The sequence below is a fragment of the Dioscorea cayenensis genome, chromosome 19 (assembly GCF_009730915.1).
Source record: "Dioscorea cayenensis subsp. rotundata cultivar TDr96_F1 chromosome 19, TDr96_F1_v2_PseudoChromosome.rev07_lg8_w22 25.fasta, whole genome shotgun sequence".
Classification (NCBI taxonomy): Eukaryota; Viridiplantae; Streptophyta; class Magnoliopsida; order Dioscoreales; family Dioscoreaceae; genus Dioscorea; species Dioscorea cayenensis.
Genome location: NC_052489.1, coordinates 25,786,927 through 25,811,621, shown reverse-complemented (window position 1 = coordinate 25,811,621; position 24,695 = coordinate 25,786,927). Strand labels below are relative to the sequence as shown.

Sequence of the window (24,695 nt, the reverse complement as noted above, 5' to 3'; positions counted from 1 at the left end):
GCTAGCTAGCTAGACTTGCAAGAATATCATGCATGAAATCATAGAGAGATCAGTTCTATATCAAGAGCTTGCCATTCAAGAGATCACCAGAGGATATAAGCTTGCTGCAAGGCTTCAAACTTTCATACCAAAAGGCGAACCACAGTTGGAGTTGGTTGGAATTCTCTTGGAGGAGGTCTTGCAAGCTTTATCAATGGCTTTGTCCATGTTGAAGAAGTCCGGCAATACATGCACACAGACACAGGCTTCTAGAGAGCAGATTATCTCCGAGACCAGCTCAGCTTCTTTCAGTGATCAAGGGAGTACTGAGGCTCCAGAAGAGGTCAAGATTCCCACAAGTGCTAGTATTGTATGTGGTAAAAGGGAACGTCAACAGAGATTGTAAGTTGTTTAATTCTTTGATCTTTATTTAGATGATCAGTTATATTTGCTTAATTAATTACACTGCTTAATTCTTTTTTTTTTCCTTTATTAATCATGATATTTAGGAAGACCATGGATCCATGGACTAAAGTTACTTATGCTCCTCATGATGATGGTCACCAGTGGAGGAAGTATGGGCAGAAGAACCTCCAAAAGTCCAAGCTTGCAAGGTTTGTTATGAATGTATAGATCTATATCAATCCCCTCTTAAGCAGTACAGAAGAACATGATAAATATGGAAGGGTTTTTAGTCCCATATTACAAGAGAAATGGATCATATAGCATTCAATATTGGTTTGGTTTTTGTAATTATTTTTTATTTTTCTTATGCTTTAACAGTTTATAATATGAATGTGTTTCTTTTTAATTAGGAGCTATTATAGATGCACTTACAAAGATGAAGGGTGCCCAGCAACGAAGCATGTTCAACAGAAGGACAACAATGATCCACCTTTGTTCTTGGTCACTTACTATGAGCAGCACATCTGCAAAACTAATAATAATCCCATGATCATCACTCCACAAATCACACAAGATCCCCTTCTTCCAGTAGAACCAAACTTGTTTAGCTTTGAATCAAATGCCAATAAGTTCTTCTGCTACCATGAGAGGGCAATGCTCAAGGCCTCAACAACTGATCAACAAGACTCTGACCTAGAAAGAGTTGACCTTCAAAATGTGATCATTGATCAAACAGCAATAGGATCAGTGGTAAACAATGAACAGTACTGTTTGGAGGCCGTACCTAACTCTACCATTGAGGATTTCTCATTGAGTGCATGTATGTCACCCCCTTGGGAAGTGATGAGCTTGGACTACTTGCAGATGGATTCCTTTGGATTTGATCCCCTTCATGAAGGCTTTCCAAGCTTCTAAATCCTTAGTCTAGCTACTTGATGGGCTCGACTTCTCCTTTTTTTCTTTTGTCTATATATATATATATATATATATATATATCAAATTAATTAGGCATAAGGAATGAGGTAACCAAAAGCGGCAAGCCGGTAAAGAATGAAATCATTCCTTTATGTATATATATAGATATATATATATGAAATGTAAGACGTCTATTTTAGGGTAATGATTAATGTATGTGTATCGAAAGAGTAGCCATATCATGCCATGAGAATTTATATCATTAAAGATCATCACTGATATTTTCTTAATTTGTAAATCTTAAATATAATTACTTGACTTTAAGAGGAATGGGAACCTGCCTGGCTCAGAGAAAAAGAGAACATCATTTTCTAGATTATTAATTAAATTAGGTGATAAAAATTCGCATTCTATATATATTGGTAAATTAATGAAGCTATATTCTAGAAATAGAAGAGTTGAGGTACTGGTTAGACTTTCTGCTAGTTAAATTTTAGAATGCCAATGAGGCATCTTTCTGGTGACCTTATTTTTACTTGTAAATAATTTCATGTCGCCATCTATCCACCTTAAAAAAATCCTAATGACAACTACACATGATATATATGCATTCATATTATTTTAGATCAAAGGTGTTTAACTTTAAATAATCAACATTGTCAGTTGGATTGGGCCAGCATAATTTTGCCTCTTATCTCATTCTATAGTGACTTGGGGCCTCTAATTATGTCCCAAGGGTCTCTGAACACATTTATGTATATTTTTAATACTATTTCTGTCATCTTTAGATACTTTGGATATTCAATTCTCACAATTTTTTTTCTTAATATATATTTCTTTAAAAAACTTTTTATACCTTGATCCATAATGCAATCACAACTAAACTTTATTAGAAATATCTATATCATAATAATTTTACATCATACTAATTATCTTATGCATATGTTAAAAAAAATAGATAAACTATAAAACATATTAACAAGAGATTAAACTACAAATACCATGCGTATTTTGTTTATGGAGTTTTTATCTTTATTTATTTAATATGTTTTAAATATTAACAATTTAATTACACTATTATTCTTCTTCATCCAATTGTGGTAACATGTGTTGGTTGATCATGGGATTTTCTCACTGTTATTTGGTTTAGACAACCTAAGAAACATAATAAATTGGAGGGTAGATCATATAACTTGTTATTTATGACCGGTGGATAGGTCCATTTCCAGGCCCATGCTTTATTAATGCCCTCTGGTGTTTCTGTCACTTCACTTTGGTGGACAATTAAACCATGCTTAAATTATTGAGACCTAATGGAATATATATATATTAATATATATTAATTACCTTCATCTACATGCTGTGATGGTCTTGTGAAGTTTATTTCCTTGTTCTCTAATTAATGAAGTTATGAATTATAAAAGCCTTAACTTATTACTTTAGCTTTGAGAAAATTACTCACATGAATCCAGTTACTAGTTGACAAGTGGGGGGTATTGATCTTCACAAATGGCAAAATGTTTAGGCATGATAAGAGCATGGATTAAACCGACAAGTTTCTTATAATCATCAAGTAAATTATCAAGTAAATTAAGTGTGATAGACTGAATTAAGACCTACTTGATAATGCATGCTCCAACTGAAACTTTAAAAGAGATGTTTACTATTATCTAATTTTTATTGGAATTAGTAACTCCTCTTAATTTTTTAATTAAATAACTCTTTAGTGCATATTTTTAGGGAATATTATTTATCCATTTTATCTCTTAATTTTATCCAAAACATAAGTTGTCATTTTGTGAGTAAGGATTGCTGACATAGCAGTTAAAACATAAGGTGAGATAATGCTGATGAGATAGAAATAAAACTATACAATAAATTAATCAGTGATTAGGATGTACCGCTGACTTTGAATTGTCATCAAGACTAATCACTCGGGATGTAACTTAGAAGTTATTGAAGATTCAATCTTAACTAGATTGCTTTAAATAATTTAATAAGATGCCTTGATTGTTAATGCAGGCAAGTTCTTGTCTTATGTATTAAATTATATAACAATGCAATCCAGTTCATGAATCTGTAATTATTCAACATTTGCATAGTCAGTCAATTGTGAAGCTATAGGACAAGTTACAAATCCAAAAACCTTGATTATTTTATTAAAACCATGGTTAGGTTTTCTAATCTTACTTTTTCAGGAATACTGACCAAGTCTCATGTCTGACTTTCAAGGAATTAACTTGTAATTGTTTATTGTCACAAGCTGAAATTAACAGAACTGAACTTTAACTAAGGAAAAAATAGGGAAAAAAATCACATCGAAATGTAGACATGCTACTAAACAAAGAACAGAAGAAGTTCTTACGCAATGTCAACACTGCTTTTTGGAAAAAGATGGATAAACCACTTCAATTAAAAAGAAAAGCCCGTCTGACATACCTATAAAAAGCCACGCAAACATGCAAAATGCAGTACCGAGACTACGAGTAACACACCACAAGAAGTGGAAACAAAAGGAAGAGCAATAGGGAAACAGACAAATAAAAAAAAAGAAACAACAACAAACAGGTCGCCACAACGCGCCTGAAGAAAGATAGAAAGGGAATTCAACACGCTTTTAAACAAGAATCCAATTTATTAACATTTACATTTGCTTTGAACTTTGAACCTTCCCAATCTTCATGGAGTTCAATGAAAAGAGCAACTAAAGAAAATTAAAGTATAACTTAGGTTTCCAAAACACATTCCAATTTAATTATTATATGCTCTGAAAAAAGTATTGAAAATACAAGTCTAGGTTTCAGTTGAATTAAAAGTCACCTACCCAGCTATTTATAATAGGTTTTCAAAGTAAAATATTCTCCATGAGACTCAACCCAAACCTAATTTGGTTAATTAATATTATCTATAGAGTCCTTAAACACTCTTGATGCAAGACTATCTTGTGTATGATATTAAAGAAGAATATATATGATCATTCTTCTCCTATTAATGTCTCATTAATGCAGTAGTCCACAGTCCTTGTTCTAATTAAAACTACTTGGAAATTAACTAGGAATGTTTACATTTGTCATTTTTAATGTTTTTGTCCATAAATACGTTGACATACATCTTCATCTATATTTTAATTTTAGGGTTTGAAATGGTGGATGACAGTCAATTCTAATTAATTCCTTTGATCAAGATTTTAGCTTTGTAGTTGCTCTTAGCTTTTTCTTTCGAAGTTTTTTTTTTTTTAAAAAAAATTCCTTTCTTTAGTTCATAATAACGCTCTCTTGAATGTAAAAGTTTTCTTTTAAAAAAAATTTAAGTTACAAATCATAAATCTTGGTTTTTTCCTTTAAAAAAAATGAAACAATATATATATATATTAATGAAGTGGATAAAACACTCACATATATCAAGATAATAGTGGCTAGAAAAGGTTAAGAGGAGTAATGATATTTTTACTGAATAAATTTTCCGAATAGGTTTCCCGAATGACGTGAATGCTAAATTGGCATCCATATCAGCATCCACGTTGTTAGAGTAATATATTACTTGTACATATACTGTATACCTATACATATATACCTTTGATTATACATACTATTGTATACATTCTTCTTGTATTTATATGGGTTGGTTTCATTCTAATGAACACACATTCATTCTATTGTCTCTTCTCTTATCTATCACACATCATTCTTTCTTTCTTTATTATTTTTTTTAAAAAAATTAATTTCCCTTTATTATCTAAATCCTAAATTTAAATATTTAATCGTAAAAGATAAACTGATAAACTGAAAACCCTTTCTCTAAACCCTAAACTGGAAATCACAAACCCCATAGGGGGTTTGTGAAAATTTGGGTTTGTGATTTCCAGTTTAGGGTTTAGGGCAAAGGATATAGGGTTCAGAGTTTAGGGCTTAGGATTTAAGGTTTAGGGTTTAGTATTTATTATTTAGAGTTTCAGTTTTTAGATTTTTAGGGTATAGATTTTGTAGTATTTGGGTTTTAGATTTTAGATATAGTTTAAAAAAATTAAAATATTTTTAAAGAATTTAAGGATTTTTAAGGTTTAAATTTGAAGTTTATATAAAGATGTGGATAAGGATGTGGATGACAAGTTGGGCCTCCACGTCATTGATAAAAATAGCATCGCTTTATCTTAAATATCAAAATTAGTCAACCATTTTCTCGAAGCGGAGTTCCCTTATCGAGTTATCGGCAAAGAAGTACACAGGAGGTTGAGAGTTCGTTTGATTACTATTTCGAAGTTTCCCAACATTAACTACTTTGACTCTTGAAGCATATATACATCAGGGGCGTGCACAGGGAGCTCCGCGTTGAGAAAATGGTTGACTAATTTTGATTTTTAAGATAAAGCGATGCTGTTTTTATCAAATAGGTTTCCCGAATGACAAGCATATTTATATTTATATAAATATAAATATTTCATTAAATTTAACATAAAATAATAATTTCATAAATGATAATTTACAATGAGTATTTTTTGTATATTTATCTTTATTTATTGTATTAAATGATTTCTTTTATTATACATTATATCACAAAAGAATTTATTATTTTAGATATAAATCTTTATATAGGTGCGCTTATATATTACAAAATAATTTATGTCTTAATTTATTTGTCTTAACTAAGGTTTGATATTATATCATATTTCATTTATTTTATTAATTTTATAGCTATCCATTATTATAAACTCAACTAAAGAAGTTAACGCAACATTTTTTTTTTTTGGAAAATTAAATAATGTTTTCATAATTTTTTGAGTTTTTTAAAATTTTTAATAATATTATAATAATTTTTTTTTGAATTTTTAATAATATTTAATAATTTTTTGGTATTATTTTAAGCCACGCCAGTAATTTTGAATAGAAAAGCTCACGGCAGTTTTTGATTGGACTTGATTTGCCCAATTAAAATAAAAGAGGAAGTAGATAAAAAAACTTTTATAATTAATATAAAGACTATTTAAAAAATTTTACCAAAAATTTAATGTGGTGAATAAAAAAATCAGGATCCTTGTTATTAAACAGACTATACAAACACAGAACTCGTCATCTTTCACATAACCTTTATTTCATGGCAAATATTTAATGAATTTTAATAAATATTTAGCTAAAAATAAAGAATATGGGAAATTTTTGAAAACATCCAAATGATACTAAGATAATAAAAAATAAATAAAATTAAAGAAAATGGTAATTAATAATATTTATTTTAAAAAAATGAAGGTCGGCAGGCAATTTTGTTATTTTTCTAGGTGGCAGCTAAAATTCTCTTGTCAAACGCTTCAAATAAATTTGACAAATTTGAGCTGGTTTTACATGTACCTGGTTAACTAAACTAGAAATGAGTTAGATTATCATTAATATTATGGGTCAAACTATGCTCAAAGACTTTGAACGATGATGACAAGTACTATGGAATGGAATCAAACTTTTTATTGACTCAAATATTGAAAGAATAGAAGCACCCATGCATTAATTAAGTATTTTCTTTTTCTACTTGGACACCAAAATGCGGCAAGTATCATATCATCAATAGATGCATTCACAACATGCATGACAGTGTTTCAGAGATTATACACATGCATGCATGCATGCATGCGTGCGTGCAGCTGTTCAAAACCAATCTTTGAAGAATCAAACTTGTATGATCGAAAACAATTATACAAGTCATTCTCAAAAGTGATATGTTTTTGATCTTGTGTGAACTATATTCTTTTCTATGATGAAATAGTATCCTCTCAAGTCTACACTTGGCTCATAATGATCCTCCTTTAATGTTATCAAGATTAATGAATCAACAGTATTATGCCTTGTTTGACAAGTCAGGAGTCATTCGGTCCTCCACGCGTGTTCATACTTTCACCATGTGCAAACCATTCATATTTGTATGCATTAATAAGTTCAGTACTTATCTATTAATTAGCTAATTAAGCTCATGCTTTTGTTTTGTTAAGCTTGGAGTGGGAAGGGGATAAAAATGCTAGACTTAATTGGCACAGTCCATCTAGATAATTTTTTTCTTCTATAATCTATTTCATGTGGCCACCCAAAAGTTCTAATTAGATGACTTTATTAAACCTGTTGTCTTATATATTTTAATCAAAGTTCAAGAATAGATAGCAAATGCTACAGAAAGAACTATTATTTTAATTAGTTACATCCATCATCTATTATGACCTTTGACATTTTTAGTTTATATTTACATAAAAAATGACAAAACCAATAAAAAAAAATATCAGATAACAAATCAAACTCCATTAACCAAACCAACCACAAAGAAAAAAAAATTGGTGAATTTATCACACGGATTTGACTATTAAACATATTTACAAGTATAGAAGCAGTAAATTGTACCTCAATAATGCTTAGGTCAAGAGCGTGAAGTCAAGTGTAAGGGCTTTTCCACCGATCTCTTTCCCATCTCCCTCATAATTCTCCCCTATCTTTCTCCATCCTGGAGGCATCACTACTATCATATGTATTTATATATTCCAACACTCATATATATATATATATAGATAAAAGTGCAAAGTAAGTTGAGAGACTTATAATTAATATAGTACATGACCTTGAGTGGAAACCACAGTGAGTTTGCCATGGAGAAAGTAGCCATGATGAAGAGAAAGAACATGAGTTGTAACAAAGATGAGATGGCCATATATGAGGTCACCAGAGGATATGAGATCATGAAACTGCTTCAGTTCATGTTCTTGTTCGGTGGTGAACCGCAGGGAGAGCCTCCTGAGGTCCTTTTTGAGAAGGGACTGCAAGCTTTAGAAATGAGTCTGTCCATCCTCAAGTACCCCAATGATTTTAATCATGATCACGAGGCAAGCTCATCAGGTTGCAGTTTCAGTGATCAAGGGAGTACTGTGGTTTCAGATGAGATTAAGAGTACTCTACCAGCTGCAACTGGATCTTGTAATAAAGAATTGTGAGTTTTTCTGATGGATCATCTTTGATCTCTTGCTGTCTTTTTTATATATAGCATAGATATATGTATATATATATATATATATGAATATATGTCATGGGGGAGCTCTTAGATATATAGTAATTAAAACTAGAGTACAATTAACACTGCATGTGGCTGGCTATTTGTAATTTCTTTTCTTTTAATTACAGGAAGAGTATGAATTCATGTACTAATGTCACTTATTCTCCACATGATGATGGTTACCAATGGAGGAAGTATGGCCAGAAGAACATCCAGAAAACCAAACTCTCAAGGTTTGGTTGGAATATATATGCATATCAATTTTTTTTTTGGAAAAAAGTGGATAGACCACTGTTCATCCGGGATTCCTATATTATTTTCATACTGTACATATAATGTACATCCGGATTCCAATACTGTTTAGTATTTTGTTTCTATTCATAAAAAAGGGCGCTTGTCGTCTATTATTCCAAAAAAAAAGTGGATAAACCACTGTTTATTGAAAATAAGAAGAACACACCAGGATATATGCATATCAATTAAGCCCTTCAAAAGAGAAATGAGCATCCATATATATATATATATATATATAATACTGTGTATATATATATATATATCATGCTTCATATATAGAGGTTGTTAATTAGATAGCCAATACAAAATTTTATTTAATGAAAATTAGTCATAAACATATGTTCTTTAAGGGAAAACTAATTGATGGTGTGTATTGTTTTGCAGAAGCTATTATAGATGCACTTACAAAGATCAAGGATGTCAAGCAACCAAGCAGGTTGAAGAGAAGGTCTGCAATATTGACCAACCTCTGTTCCTGGCCACTTACACTGGGCATCATACATGCAAACCCATGACTAATCCCATAATAAATCCACAAGTTCCCCTTCTCCCCATTGAAGCAAACTTGCTTAGCTTTGAATCAAATTCCAATATGATCTTCAAAAAGGAATGGCCAATGCTGTCATCCCTTTACTCAGCACATCAGCAAGCCAATCACCATGAAGAAGTTCATAAGATGCAAACCCCAGCCAGCTCTTCTTCAACATTGAACTACCAACATGTGTCTGCACCTTATCAGATATCATTTATGGGATCAGAACCAACTGATGATAACCATGATGGAAATTATAAGAACTCTCTAGTATCCATTGATCATCAAAGAACAGTGGAGTCAATGGTAAATAATGAAGAGTTTTGGGAGCCTAATCCTGGGACTGACATTGAGGATATATTTTCCTATTCATGTCTCTCTCCACCTTGGCATGGAATGAACATGGACTACTCCATGATGGATCCATCAGCAACTGATGATGATTTGGCTTTCCACGTTTCTAAGTGCATCAATGGAGTTTTTAATGACCTTAATTAATTAGCATGATTTGATATGTTGAGCTTGTTCATAGTAAGAACACTTTATATAGAGAAATCTTTTCCTTCACTTGAGCATGGGCTACTTGACTGCAAGACTAGGCCGCAATGATAGATTTTAGGGGTTTTTAAGCTTTGATTTCGCAAATGTAAAGCATGAAGTTTTAATTTTGATCATCTTTTGATTACATGTAATATCAATGAATTATAAATATCAGGCTTATACATATGCATTGGCCTCTTGACCTAGCTAGTGTCCCACATATTATAAGGTGTTTCTTTTGGAGAGAATCCAAGATCGAATATCAAAATCCACACAATACAAGGGCATAAGTGCTTATTAAGCTTATAGTTGCGCTCCACACTTTGAGCTTGTGCTTATTTTTTTAAAAAAAATACAAATAAAGAGGTGGGGATACATCAAAGTAAAAGAATATTATAAATGCTCAACAATTAGCATATTCATTAATGGCTTGCTCTTCCTTTATATCTCTTAATTTATTAGATGTACTGTTTTGTTTTAATGAAATGCAATTTGTTCGATTTATAAAAAAATCAATGAATTAAGGTAAACAGTACTCTATAAAATTAAGTTGAGAGTTCTAATCCTACGCTTTCAAATTTTCTTTCTCTTAAGAAAAAAAAAATAGGATTTGCCACTAATTAAATAGATTCTTTCACTCTCTATTAGTTTTACGAGATCTTGATAATTAAAGCTTCACGTTAATAGTAAATTAAAAAAATCAGGATAAAATTTTATAATCATTTTTTATTAAAATGGATTTATAACAAAGTTATTGCAAAAAATATATTCATTATATACACTTAATAGATTTTTTTTAAAATCTTCATGCTATATACAATATCTTTCAACTCATGAGTACTGTTACATTAATATAATATTTTTAGAGTTTAAAGATAATAATGTATCATGTGATATATATATATATATATATTGATGAGTGCATGAAATGCATGTATTATGTGTTACATATTGCAAATCCATGCATATTGTTGCCATCCTGCATGATTTTTTTTTTAGTGCTATGCCAAGTATTTTGTATTTAATGTGCAGGTAAATAGGGTTTGGGACAAAAAGAAGAAAAACTGCTATCATTCTGAGCAGAATGAGTACAAAATAATAATAATAATAATCCAAACAAGAGTACTGCCTCAGCACATGCATGTTTAGGTTGTGCAGAACCCATGATAGAAGAATCTAATTAAAGAGCACAACCCTCTACACAATTCTGTTGCCCAGAGCACGATCGTGCTCTTAAAATTCAGGCGTGCTCCTTGGTTGCGCAAATCTTTCGATGCCAGATTTTTCTCAAAATTGAGCCCAAGTGCCGCCAACAATTAGCACGGGTAAACACACCTGAAGCATGCACTAGCCCATTACAAGGAGCCTAAAACCCAATAGTTAGGTTTTATGAAAGATCTTTGGACAAACTCTCAAAGCAGCTGCTAGGGTTCCAATCAAGATAGTCGATCTACGATGAATAGACACTGCTCCTTCGCGCCTATTGGGTACCAAACTAGAAGAGAAGTTTTAAATATTGGGTGCCAAACTTTCTTTTCAAGTGGACGGCATTGTCTTCTCCAATTAGGAAATACAATTACTAGCATCATCCACTTGAAGAGAAGTTTGAGGGAGTTTCTCATTATGTTTTCAATATTTTCTCTTCTAATGGATTGTATTAGGAACCATGAGAGGCTAAACCTTCATTGGTGCCTCAAACCATGAATCTCAAGACTACTTGTATTTGATTTCCTTCTATTATTGGCTTTGAATTTTCTTGTAAATTAATCTCCTATGTTTCTTTATGTTTGTAATTGCTAGTGCGAGAGACCCAATTGCATATTAGATAAATGTGATTAGGATAGAGAAATCGATTATACTAGGTTGCACAAAGGAGATAGAGGTTAAGTGCATGCCTATAGATAGGGTATATAATGTTGAATTCTCTAGATTAGGGTTAAACCTAATACCGGATATTTAATGCAATTATAGGGCAATTATCATTGTCGTATGGGATTAGAGTTTAATTACTTGGACCAAGGGGGTTAGACTATATATTTTAGGAATCTCCATAGTCTAATTAAGAGTGCTTAAGCAATAGCCAATACAGGAAATTGAGTGCAAAGATTTCTTGGTAAATTAAGTCTGCGATACTCATTTCATCTCCTTGAATTCATCATTTTCCCTTCTTAACTCTTAATTTTCTAAATTAGGATTAGCAACACCGATCAAATCTTTTGGCGCTACATAATTGAATGGTTAGTACCATGAGCGTCATCCATGTGGATTTGACTAGCTACCCGACCTACAATACAGTTTACTATTTTTTATGACCTTTACACTTTGCGGAGTAATAATAATAAAAAAGAAAGAAAGCGTATCATATATTTATTTCTATGGATCAACATGTATTTTCTTTATCTATTGAGTTATATAAACAAGAAATCGATATATATATATATATATATATATATATATATATATATATATATATATATATATATATATATATATATATATATATTATTCTAGATCCTTATCTTCAGTTGGGACTTGGGACTCACTTGTATTTACCATTTCAATGAGAGTAAAGATATGAGATAAAATTAAAATATTTCATAATAGATTGATTTGGCTATTTTTTACATTTAATTATAATTGAATTTTACTATATTTTCATAATTTGGTCTTGGCGTCGCTCGGTTATAAACAATTGTCCCAACCTTTGGAGCATATATATACATATTAGTGGTACTCAAATCATTAAAATTTAGTTACCAGATGAATTATTGGGGAGACAAACTAGTTCGCATCTTAAAGTTGACTTTATAATGACTTTGTAAGATGAACTTTTTTTATTGTTTAAATTTTTCTTGCTATAAAAATTATGTTCAAATTGAAAAGAGAATATAATAATAACAGACTGAGCCGAGTTATCGATGTTTTAGTTGATGATTCCCAATCGGCCTTCATTAAAGGGAGATGAATAGCGGATAATATAGTTGCAGCGCAAGAGCTTATCTTCAATATTCAAAAGCGCAAACTGCCAGGGTTAGCTTTTAAGGTTGATTTTGCAAAAGCTTTTGACTCCCTTGATTGAAATTTTCTTTTTGAGGTCTTAACTGCTCGTGGGTTTGACACTCGATGGATTTCTTAGATTTGTATTATCCTTGGTTCTACCAAAGCCCGACTCTTAATCAATGGATCTCTACATGGTTATATTCATTGCCAACGCCGTCTACGTCAAGGTGGCCCCTTATTCCCCCTGCTATTTTCTTTAGCAGCAGATTCTCTAAGTGCAATGTTCACACACACGCTCCGCTTTAGAGTTTTATTAGGGGTTCCTTTGGGACAATTTGGAAATATTTGCCATCTTCAATATGCGGATGATTTAATCATTTTTTCGGCAGGTGAACAGGAGGATCTTCAGATTATTAAACTAATCCTATATCTTTAAAAGGATCCTCAGGACTCACTATCAACTTCTCTAAAAATTGTCTATATTCTACCAATTTTGGCTTCTGCCCTAATGTAATATCAGCTGCAACTCTTAATTGCTTCAGGGACTGTCTTCCTACCTACTTGGGGTCCAGCTCTCGGGAAGAAGACCAAGGAGACAAGATTGGTTGAAACTTATCTTATTGGTTCGCTCCAAACTTACTTCTTGGAAAGCGAGTTATCACTCTCTAGGCGGACAACTCACTCTTCTAAACTTGGTCCTATCTTCAATTCCAATTTACTAGATGTCAATGTTTAAATTACCAATCTGGTCGTTTCTAATGAGATCGATAGAATCCGTAGAGACTTTCTTTGGAAAGGATCTGATTTGGGCCCCAAAGGGATGAGACTTGTCGCTTGGAAAAGGATTTGCCGACCTCGTGCCATGGGAGGATGGGCATGGGGCATCCTAAACATTCAAGACTTCAATAAGGCTCTCCTAAGAAAGTGGTGGTGGAAAATCACTTCTGATAGTAATTATTGTTGGCTCAAAATCATTAACTTCAATTAATTGTGTAGAGATTCATTGAGGCTATTATTCCACACACCACCGAGGAATAACTCTTTCTTCTCGGTTGGAATTACACTCTTGTTACCTTCTTTTAAATTTTGTTCTTGGAAGATTGTCAAGAATGGTGCTTCTACCCTACTGTGGCATGACAACTGGCTAAACGGTAGAACACCTAGAGATTTATGTCCTGGCCTTTACAATGATTGTCGTTCCCCTTGGTTAACTGTAAGGTTCTTCTCTAATGAAATTTAGTCTCCTGATTCCAAACAGCCACACTAGAAGAAATCTCACACTTCCTGTCTTTAATTCCATATTGTCAAAGTGAATTAGAGGATATGAGAACCTTGTCCTTAGATAGCACTAGAAAGTTTTCAGTAAAATCCTTCTATCAATTTCTGTTGGACGGTGGTACTCGTAGTCCCCTCTATTCTCATTTCTGGAAAGTGGGTTGCCCCAGCAAAATAACTCTCTTTTGTTGGTTCGCTTGGGATGACAAAATCCTAACCTTGGTTAATCTAGTCAAAAGAGGTTGCAACTTCCAATGTGCAACGGACACCTGCGTTTTGTGCCATAGAAATTCAGAATTGGTGGAACACCTCTTGCTTGAGTGTGATTTCTCCAACTATATCTGGCACTTCTTTAAGCAAGTTCTAGGTTTGTACTTCCTTCCTCAGACCTTTGCTGAGGTCTAGACTTCCTGTATTCCATCCTTACAAACCAAACTTCGTTCTTTTTGGGATCTTCTCAAGGACCATCTTTTGGAATTTATGGCTTGAACGAAATTGTCTTGTCTTTAACTTGCATGCTCGTGACTCCTTTTTTGTTATTTCCAAAATTATTCATATGTTACTTGCTTGGCACTCTGCAGCTAAAGACCCTAACCATTGCTTCCCAGAGGACTCCATTCGGAACCTCAGACGCTCACTTGACTTCTTGGGCGCTAGATCAGAAGAGCGCGCCGGAGCGTTGACCACGCCTTCCGCACAGGAGTGATTCATTCCTGATGTTAGCTGAGGAAGCCTCAGATACCAGAGGGTGGACCTCGCTTTCTAAGTTGTTCCTTTTTCTTGTTTTGATGTTTATGTGCTTTGTGTACTTGTTTTGGGTAACCGTTCTTGTTCTTGCTTCACCTCTAATGACTGCTCTCAGTTTCTCGTTTAGTTTGTAACTCTTTTTATTATCTTTTATTTGTTTCAGGGTTTGTCTATTTCACTTTTGTTCTTTTTAATAAAGCAGTGACTTATTCACTCTATTCAAAATATATATATATATATATATATATATATATATATATATATTATTATTATTATTATTATTATTATTATTATTATAAAAACAAAGTCATCATCGCAATAGCCAAGTAATTAACTTTTTTGACTCTTATACAAAAATTTAAAAGTCAAAAATTAATTACATAGAATGCATATAGCTAATAATTGTCTTGTTTGCAAATTCAAAAACGTGATGGATCAAGGGGATGCAATCCAATTTGGGTCTTCATGATCAGCCTCATAATTCAACCTTAGAGACTTCTATAAATAGTAACATGTTCTGTTTAACTCTGAATATTCTGAAGGGTAACCAATATATATATATATATATATAATATGACAAGGTTGTGAACAATAGATAGCCTTCGGAGTTATCTTAATTAATTAGGGTCAACACGTCTTCTAGAATCTAAACAATGTTCAATGAATTAAAAACACAAATCAGTAGTTATACTGTTAATAAAGCCACGATTTTGGACTAATACTTTAGATTAATTTTGATAAGCATTTTTTTCCCTGAGTTTGTTAATTTACAATGACACTAACGCAAAGCAACAAATCACAAACTAAATTATTAATTAATATGTAGGCATTATATATATATATTTATGACTTCCACTTGTTTATATTTGTTTTCCTAAAGAGTTTCTGGAAGGAATCATTGCGTTGTACAATGACTTATTTATCTATATTACTTGTCTGGCATCATTCATGGATGTTGGAGACATTTTCTTATTTAATACAGCTTATATAATTAACATAGGAATTAATTAATGAGAACTGAAATTAATATATATATATATATATATAACTAATGAAGAAGGGAAATGAATCAGCATGCCAAAGCCACTTGGTCTAAGTGGTTAGTGACACCAAAATAAGTTTTTCATGTAGTATTCGGAGTGGTGAGGGTTTGAATTTTTGTTGGATGAATTAACTCACAAGTGATATCCCAACCAACTCACACGCTATAAAGACATGTGCTTGTCGTCCTTTTTCCCAAATCAGCATAAGCATAAGGAAATTTTAATATCAGAATTTTTTTTATAAGTTTTAACATTTATGATCGATATTAAATTTAAATTAAGTTCATTTTATTCCATTCTAAAATATATCTAGGATTAAATTGACACTATAGTCAAAAGTTACCTCTTACATTATACATACAATGTTAGAATTAATTAATGACATTGAAGGACCATTCATTTTGGAGGAAGTGGGGGAAAATGCGACTTCCCTCGATTGAGTGAAGTGAGTTTAGAACTAAAACTACTTCAATAACATTTTTATTGAAGTGGGAGGAAATAAGATATTCTATAAAAACCAACTTTCTCTTACTTTAATATTTTTTTTTTAAACTCACAGAAATCCACCAAACATCTAAATTTTTTAATTTCATTCTCATGGTCTGACAAATGAATACAAAAAATATTATAAGTGAAATTACTTTCTTCATTTTAAAAAAGTGGTACTTCTCTTACAGTCTCTTTTTTTTCTTTCATTTCTCCCGAATTTTTTTTTTTAAATAGATAAATCACTTCAATTGAAACAAACACCGGAAAGCAGAACACTACAGAAAGGAAAAAAAAGAACAAAAAGAACCAACATCCTCCCAAAATTAACGACCAAAGATTTAGCCTCATATAAATTTTTTTTAAAAGGGCGACAAGCGCCTGTCTCTATGCCGTGTGAGATGGTTGCGACATCACTTGTGAGTTAATTCCTCCAACAAAGATTCGAATCCTCACCATTCTGCACGCCACACAGAGACTTATTTTGGTGTTGCTAACCATTTGAACCAAGTGGCTTTGGCTTAGCCTCATATATAAAATAAACATCATTTGCGGACGTTCGTTGAACGTCCGCAATGTGAGCATAGTACCAAACTAATTGCTACAGTGAGACATAATGAAGGGTTAGTTGGGTTAATTAATTTTTGTTTGGGTTATAGTTTCGTTGGTGTTGGTCTAGTAGAAATAGGGTTGGACGGTTCATATTTATTTAGTTACTGTACATAAATTGATTGAACGGTTCAGATTAAATAACTATGCATCCCTTATAGTTTCATTGGTGTTGGCCTAGTAGTAATACTGTACATAAAATAATGCTCAACTATTAGATTGAAATTCAATGGTTTTCATATCTACGAATGTTCGCATATGATTCATCATCACATATATTTTAAATCTATCAAATCTATGAATATTCTCAGATGATTCATCTTCTATTTCCACATGTGGCTGTAATTTATCCCATAAAGTCTCTGGCGCAGTTGAGGGGCGAATTATGAGTTCTTCAACACGCTTTCCTAAGCAATCAAGTACTACATCCCTTAATTGACTTCCTGACATATTTATTTAGTCCTCCTGATCCCAGAACACATATGCAATGAACAGAACCAGACAACTAGCAGAGAGACATATAATGATATATATATAGCGTGTTCCATATGAATATTGCTAGTTTTAGTCTTCTTTTGCCTATTGCAGCAAAATATGTGGCAATATTTTCCCTTTGACTGAGGATTTATTTGGTCTTCGTTTATGTTCATATCTGTTTATTTACCTTATAATTATTTATGAATCTCTAAATACATTCGCTTCTGGTAATAAGTTCGGTTTTCCAATATATTAGCTAAGATAATGTGCTCTTTTTCTTATTGTGTGAATAAACTAATTAAAGAATGTAAATATGTTGTTAAAACTTCGCAACCTTAACACGCTTATTGCTCTTTAATGTGATTTAATAGTTTATAAACTAATAGACGTGGCCACCCATGCAGTTAAAGAAGAATAGTCTTACTGGAAGCTAGCTAATTAGTTATATTCTAGGCAGCAACTTCTTTACATCTTTACTATTTTTTAATAGTAGTACCGTGCCATCTGCTTGCTCAATTTTATTTATATTGTAAAAAGGTACCCAAAAACTAAGACTCACTTCACTTCATTGACTTTTTAATCATTTTTTTTCCTTTAATCCATCACACAAAACAAACACTTAATACGGATTTATTAAGGTCAATCTTTTGTTTTTTATAAAAATAAATAAATCATATATTTATTAGGAAAAAATACAATAAAACTAAAGAATTTCTGTTTTTAATTTAAATAATTTATCCATTTTTTTTAAAAAAAAAAACTAAAAAATTATATTCACCAGACAGTTAAAAATGTTTGTCTATTTTTTAATATTTTCAAAATTAATCAAGATATATATATATATATATATACACACACCATTTCACTGTCAAATTCAAGCCTTTTGCTGTGAAAATATAGTCACTTAACAAAGTGCCGCCATCTCAAGCCATTTTATGCTACAAGTTTATAGTGAACTCTCACGACAAAATTATTATTTGTAACCTGTTCCCCGTCCAATTTACAAGTATCAACAACGTAATGATATTTATGCCCAACAATCTAATTAATTAGAAATTATTAAAGGAGACCCATATGTATCACATGAGTTTTATTGTGCCTTGTTCTCCCATGATCAACAAAGCCTTTTGACCAAGTCTAAGATTGAATCTTGACAACTCGGTGAGATTAGACTATATTTTTGGCTTTGTTAAGGAAGTCATCAGGATTCATAATTCTCGTTCACATTTGTTTTCTGAGATGCATTTATCCCTTCACCCTCTTTTACAATTTTGAAGAGATGAAACCATTATTTCTCCCACAGAAAATCCATTTCAAGTCTAAAAATAGTATTAATGAATAGTATTTGACCACATATACAGTACATGAGCAATAATATCAAGGGAAGGATTCGAACCCACCAACAACTTTATTTGATTTTACCATCATTGGCATTTCATTGGGAGTTTTTATTGAATAATTAAAAGATACTCTTTATTGATCATGTTCCTTTAGCAAATTATTTTACATGGCAAATTTATTTGTTGGGTTATTAGTAAGTATTAAGGAAAAAAAAACAAAAAAGAGTCAAAGCCACTTGGTTCGGTAGTTAGAAGCACTATCTTGGATCCCTTGGGGGAAGAAAAAGATAATCATGAATTCATAACTCATCTAGAGGAAAAAACTCAATCAGAGGTTAGATTTGAAATACGGATCCCAATAACTCAAGGTGAGGGTGTGCGAGAAAACTCTGCACATGACTTTTGACCAATCAAAGATTTGCCCCCTTTTGTAAAAAAAAAATAAAAAAAATTGTTTTTGGCCGGAACATATTAGAGCCTAATGATTCCATAATCCAAAGCCTTATAATCATCTCAAGAAAAAAAGACTATTCTAAAGATTGCCTTTTAAAAATTTATGTCTCCCCCGAAAACCTTCAAATATAGATTTCTTAGTTTAAATTGTTGAACCATCTTGGTAATGTTTCTTTTTTTATTTTTTTTATTTTACTAAAATATATTGTTTTCAATAACCTAAGTAAACTCAACAATGAATTTTTTTTAAATAAAATGAATAAACCACTGATTTATTAAAATAAAGTAGAAACAATATAGCAAACAGAGACAATTAGAAAAGAAAATAGACAATCATAGACTGAAAAACAAAACCCTCATAAGAGGTGAGTAATATACTAGGGAAGAAAGAAGAGGAAAAAGAGATACAGAAGAAAAAGGCGGCAAGACTGGCAAAAACAACCATCTAGTGATACAGACCTGTCTTGACTACAAGGAGAAGGGGACTACTCTTGATCTGCGTTGCGCTCTATATTGCCAGGGGTATCTGCAACTCTAGCGTTCATGAAGTCGAGAAAGCGCTTAATCCTTTGCGAGGCTTCAGAAAGAGATTGCTGATGAGCCTGAGAAGTTGTAGAAAACCAAGAAAGGAGTGTGTTAGACACTTTACGGATAATAGTAAAGAAAGGTAAAGAATTCAAATTAAAAATGCATATATTTCTTTCCAACCAGATATGCCCGTGTATTCTCAATCAATAAACAAGTGGTTCGCAGTTTTTGAAGCACTGTGGTAGACATGTCCAAGGGCCGGGCTACCCGCCAAAGCCCGAAGGCCCGTCTGAAAAATGGGAGGGCTTGGACAAATATATAAGACCCGATGTCCGGGCCTTGGACAAAAAAAGAAGCACATTTTAAAAACAAGCTGGGTTTGGTTTTCATTATTAAAAGCCCGGCCCGGCCCGAATTATTAAAGATATTTATCAACAAATAATACTTATATATATAATGGTTTGAATTGCCATTGATTATTTATTAATTAGTTTTCTATATATTATATAATATATATTTATTGTTGATTACCATTGATTATAATGGTTTGAATTTTAGTTGTTGTAATTGAATTTTTTTTTAAATATTTGTTTTTGGTATTTTAATTTTTAAGTGTTTTGTAGAATAATATTTGGCCATACTCACATATTAATATTATTGTTAATTTTTTTATAACTTATATATTATTTGATGAAAACCTATTTGGGTGGGCCTTCGATAGAGGTTATTAAATTTAGGTGTGTTCTGGCAAAAGTTAAGGCTCGGATTTTCAGGCCGGGCCGGGCCGGGTTTGGACAAGCTTATAATTTAGTAATTATGGACGAAGCCCGGCCCAAACCTGGACCAGCACGGCCCATGGACAGGTCTACACTGTGGCATAGGACACAAGTGTCAATAGCGTTAAGATTGTGTCCAAATTTGGAAAGGTTTGTGAGTGTAAGAATTTCATCTTCCCAAGCGAGCAAAAAAGCGTGATTTTGCTAGGCGAGTGAATTTTCCAAAATTGGGGGTAGAGTGGACATCGAGCTCCTCCATCAATAAGTAGCTTGTAGAAGAACCTAACTGAGAAAGATCCACTTTTTTCCAAAGATCAGATATTTAGGTCCTCCTAGTCCGAAGAACTGGCCGATATAGACCTCAAGATTGGAGACAGATCATTTATTGAAGCTGTGTGAAAGAGTCTTTGAGGGTGACTAATGTTCAGAGAGAATTGCCTTAGAGAAATCCATGGATAGATACAGTCGTTGAAGAGATTAGGCCATTGATCCTTCAACGAGTGTCCATTGTACCATTTGTCAAACCAAAAAGTGTTGGATCCGTTATTAATAGATTTGGAAAAGCATAAACGAAAAGAGGATAAGGAGTCATAAACTCCTGGCCAGAAGAAAGATTTATTTCTGGGCGCTGGATGAAACAGAGCGCCAGGAAGATTAAAATTAAAGTGTTGTAGTTGGTGTTGATTATTTTGGCCCAGCAACTAATTGGGTTTGTTGCGATCTTCCACCACCACTTCCCTAGAAGTGCGCGATTAAATTCCTTAAGATTGATAATACCCCAACCTCCCAAATTTTTAGGACGACATATTCTTTTCCAAGCAACCAATCTAATTCCTTTAGATCCCATATCTGGTCCTTTCCAAAGAAAGTCTCTGCGGATCTTATCTATTTCAAGAATCACCAGTTTGAAAACTGACATCCAGTAAATTGGAATTGTGGAGAGGACTGGGTTGATAAGAGTTAGACGTCCTCCAAGAGATAGGTAAATTGTTGTCCAAGAAGTGAGTCGAGATTGAATCAGTCCTATGAGATTTGACCAATCTTGGCGCCTCAGTCGTCTTCCAGTAAGCGGGACCTCAAGGTATGTTATAGGAATACAGTCTCTACTACAGTTTAAGATCATAACAGAGGCAAGATTTGGTTGGAAACCATAATTCATAGAATAGAGACAGCTTTTCTAATAATTGATCGAGAGTCTTGAGGAACCTTCAAAGAGATAGAGAATTAACTTGATTATATGAAGGTCTTCATGCCTTCCAGAAAAAAAAAATGATTAAGTCATCTGCGTATTGAAGATGGCTGATGCTTTCAATATCATTAAGTCAAATACCAATTAGGACTTTGGAACGCAGAGCATGCTTGAACATAGCACTTAGCACATCAGTAGCAAGGGCGAAGAGAAGAGGGGAGAGAGGATCCCCTTGTCTCAAACCTCTTTTGCATCGGAAATAGCCATGGGGAGAACCATTTATGAATATCTGGGTTTTCGAAATTTTAAGAACAAAGAAATTACTAATTTTGATTTGTCCCTTAATTAAAAATCCTTATATAATTTTTTTCTTTTAAAAGACTATTCAAATGAATTTTAGAGTGGATCATTATTTAAGACTCACTACCAAAATATTATTGGTAAACCTCTTTTTTTTTAAAAAAAAATCAACGATTGGAGGATAGATTTATACTCTAAAAAAATTTTAAAAAATAAATAAATCAACACTTATGTAAGTGGTACCATATGTAACTTATGTTTAATTAGTCTTCATCTTCCTTTCGATGACCGCACAAAATAATTGCAGTGTATTAAAAGCATATCCTTTGTTTGGAATGGCATCAAGAAACTTAAAGAAAGAGTGCTCAAAATAAAGTCTTTTTAAACGCATACTTTAAAAAAAATTTAAAAACTAAAAGAAATTGATTTCAGAACTTAAATTAAAAAGTCAAATCATAATAGTCATACCACTAATAAATCAAAAAAATAAAAAATAACAGTTATATCCATGCGAATATGTAAATTTGACTTATATTTTCAAGTAACAAGCACCCAAAAACAAATCCTATAATTTAAGGGAAAAAATTTATCACCAAAACAAAACTTCCAAGCACTGCCTAGGTCCATATTCTATAAACTACTCCTAAGTAATTAAAGAGGAAGCACCAAGGCCAAGTTGTACCATAAGAAATTAATTCTTACGTCACTTTCGTGACGTCATCAAACGTAAATATATTCAACTATTCGACGTTGGCCAGCAACTTTTCTACAACCCCGCGTAGTTTGTCACCTTCCGAGATGCATCTCTGGTTCACTACTCTACTCCTCTTGATCAATCCAAATTAAGTTCCAAACCAATCCATATGTATATAAATATATATATATATATATATATATATATGGAGTACCACGGAGAGAGAGAGAGAGAGAGAGAACTCGAACACATGCAACAAGCACAAACACAATCCATAGAGAAAAGACTGATCAAGAACATCAATCAGTGGAATTTGGGAAAAGTGCATTAATTATATAGAGTTTAATTTGCAAGAAGATGATGATGGGAGCTATGGAGAAACCTTTGATCATGGCAAACAACGCATTTGGTGAAACAGAGATGGCTATCCAAGAGATCACTAGAGGCTACCAGCTTACTAAACAAATTCAGTCCATGGTCTCAAAACTCGGCGGTGAGCCGGCGCCGTTGCAGCTTCCCGGTGTCCTCTTTGATGAGGTACTTCAAGCTTTGACCATGGCTTTAACAAATCTCAAGTCAACTACTTCAAGCTCTGTTTGCCTGATCAGTGATGATCACAGGACTAACACTTCAATTGAGATCAAGAGTGGATCTAGAAAAAGGTAAGGGTGTGAACTGCTTCTTGGATCTTTGAATTCTTTCTTCTCCAGATCTTAATTAACATGTTGTTCTTTTTGGATTAGAATATAATTAACAGTATATTTCCCTGTCTTGGTTTTCCTTTTGGATTATACAGGAGAAAAGTGATTCCATGGACAAAAGTTACTTATGCTCCCCATGATGATGGTTACCAGTGGAGGAAGTATGGGCAGAAGAACATACAGAAGTCCAAGAGTTCAAGGTTTGTTTGGATTACTTTCGCATTTTGCTTGAAGGACAGAGTGCCCTCTCATTTCCTGTTTTTTTCTTTTCAAAGGGAGAAAATAATTAATTATGAAAACACTTATTTATATTGGCAAAAAGCTAATTTATATGTGTTTTCTATATATATGATCTTGCAGAAGTTATTACAGATGCACTTACAAAGATGAAGGGTGCCGAGCAACAAAGCATGTTGAAGAGAAGGATTGCAATGATCCACATTTGTTCTCGGTCACTTACTATGAGAATCACACATGCAGAGCCAATAGTGATCCCATCATCACCACTCCAGAAATCGAACTAGATCAACTTCTTCCAAAAGAGCCAAACTTGTTTAGCTTTGAATCAAATGACAATATGTTCTCATCCCTCAAAGTATCAGGAACTCAACAAAGCGTTAATGAACAAGAAAGATCAGTTGACCTTCAAAACATACACAATATTAATGATAAAGCATCAATTGAATCAGTGGCAAACAGTGAAGATTGCTTGGGGCCTATTTTTGAGGCTTGCAGTGAGGGTGAAGGTATACCCACAAGTGCATGCCTGTCGCCACCTTGGGAAGTTATGAGCATGGATTTCTTGGTCCAGTACTCTTCCTTTGGATACGATGATATTTTTGGCTTTCCGTGTTTCTAATTATATTAATGGAGTTCTGATTAGCAAATATATAAGTCAAAATAATGGGGGTTTAATTACTATCATTTGATGTGAAAAACTTTTTAAACCTACATTAATTACGAAGACTTATTTTTGAGATCGAGTCTCGCTTGATTGGGAACCAACATTAGGAACTCAATGCTTTTGGGTTTTTTTTTGGGATAACTAAGACTTTTTTTAATGCTTTTGGGTTGGGAGCCAACATTAGTATAGTATCAATTATTTTACACACACAGACACACAAACACTGTCACACACACACAGATGGGTTGGGAGCCGATTAGTATAGTATACATTTATTTCACACGCGCGCAGAGAGAGAGAGAGAGAGAGAGAGAGAGAGAGAGTATTCTGATACCATGAAGTGAATGTGTACGGTTGGCTAATTAATTTTTTATTTTGCACAGGTTATGATTATTATCTTTGTTATATTTGTAAAATAAAAAATTAAGAGAGAAGGAGAGAGAGGAACAGCAGAGCATTTTTCTCCTTCAATTACCTCCCCCAAGCAAAAT

The 24,695-nt window shown here is 32.8% G+C and overlaps 3 protein-coding genes across 3 annotated transcripts; all 3 read left to right on the top strand.

The window, feature by feature from the left end:
* LOC120250376 (probable WRKY transcription factor 67) lies at window positions 1-1,329 on the top strand. Its single transcript, XM_039259182.1, has 3 exons — window positions 1-381; window positions 489-593; window positions 795-1,329. The coding sequence occupies exons 1-3, from the start codon at window positions 29-31 to the stop codon at window positions 1,297-1,299; spliced, it is 963 nt and encodes a 320-aa protein (XP_039115116.1). The 5' UTR covers window positions 1-28; the 3' UTR covers window positions 1,300-1,329.
* A 6,553-nt stretch (window positions 1,330-7,882) lies between these two features.
* LOC120249284 (probable WRKY transcription factor 30) lies at window positions 7,883-9,640 on the top strand. The gene is made up of 3 exons (XM_039257790.1): window positions 7,883-8,253; window positions 8,445-8,549; window positions 8,995-9,640. The coding sequence occupies exons 1-3, from the start codon at window positions 7,883-7,885 to the stop codon at window positions 9,638-9,640; spliced, it is 1,122 nt and encodes a 373-aa protein (XP_039113724.1).
* A 13,181-nt stretch (window positions 9,641-22,821) lies between these two features.
* On the top strand, window positions 22,822-24,695 carry LOC120250211 (probable WRKY transcription factor 38). The gene is made up of 3 exons (XM_039259004.1): window positions 22,822-23,261; window positions 23,396-23,500; window positions 23,661-24,695. The coding sequence occupies exons 1-3, from the start codon at window positions 22,957-22,959 to the stop codon at window positions 24,157-24,159; spliced, it is 909 nt and encodes a 302-aa protein (XP_039114938.1). The 5' UTR covers window positions 22,822-22,956; the 3' UTR covers window positions 24,160-24,695.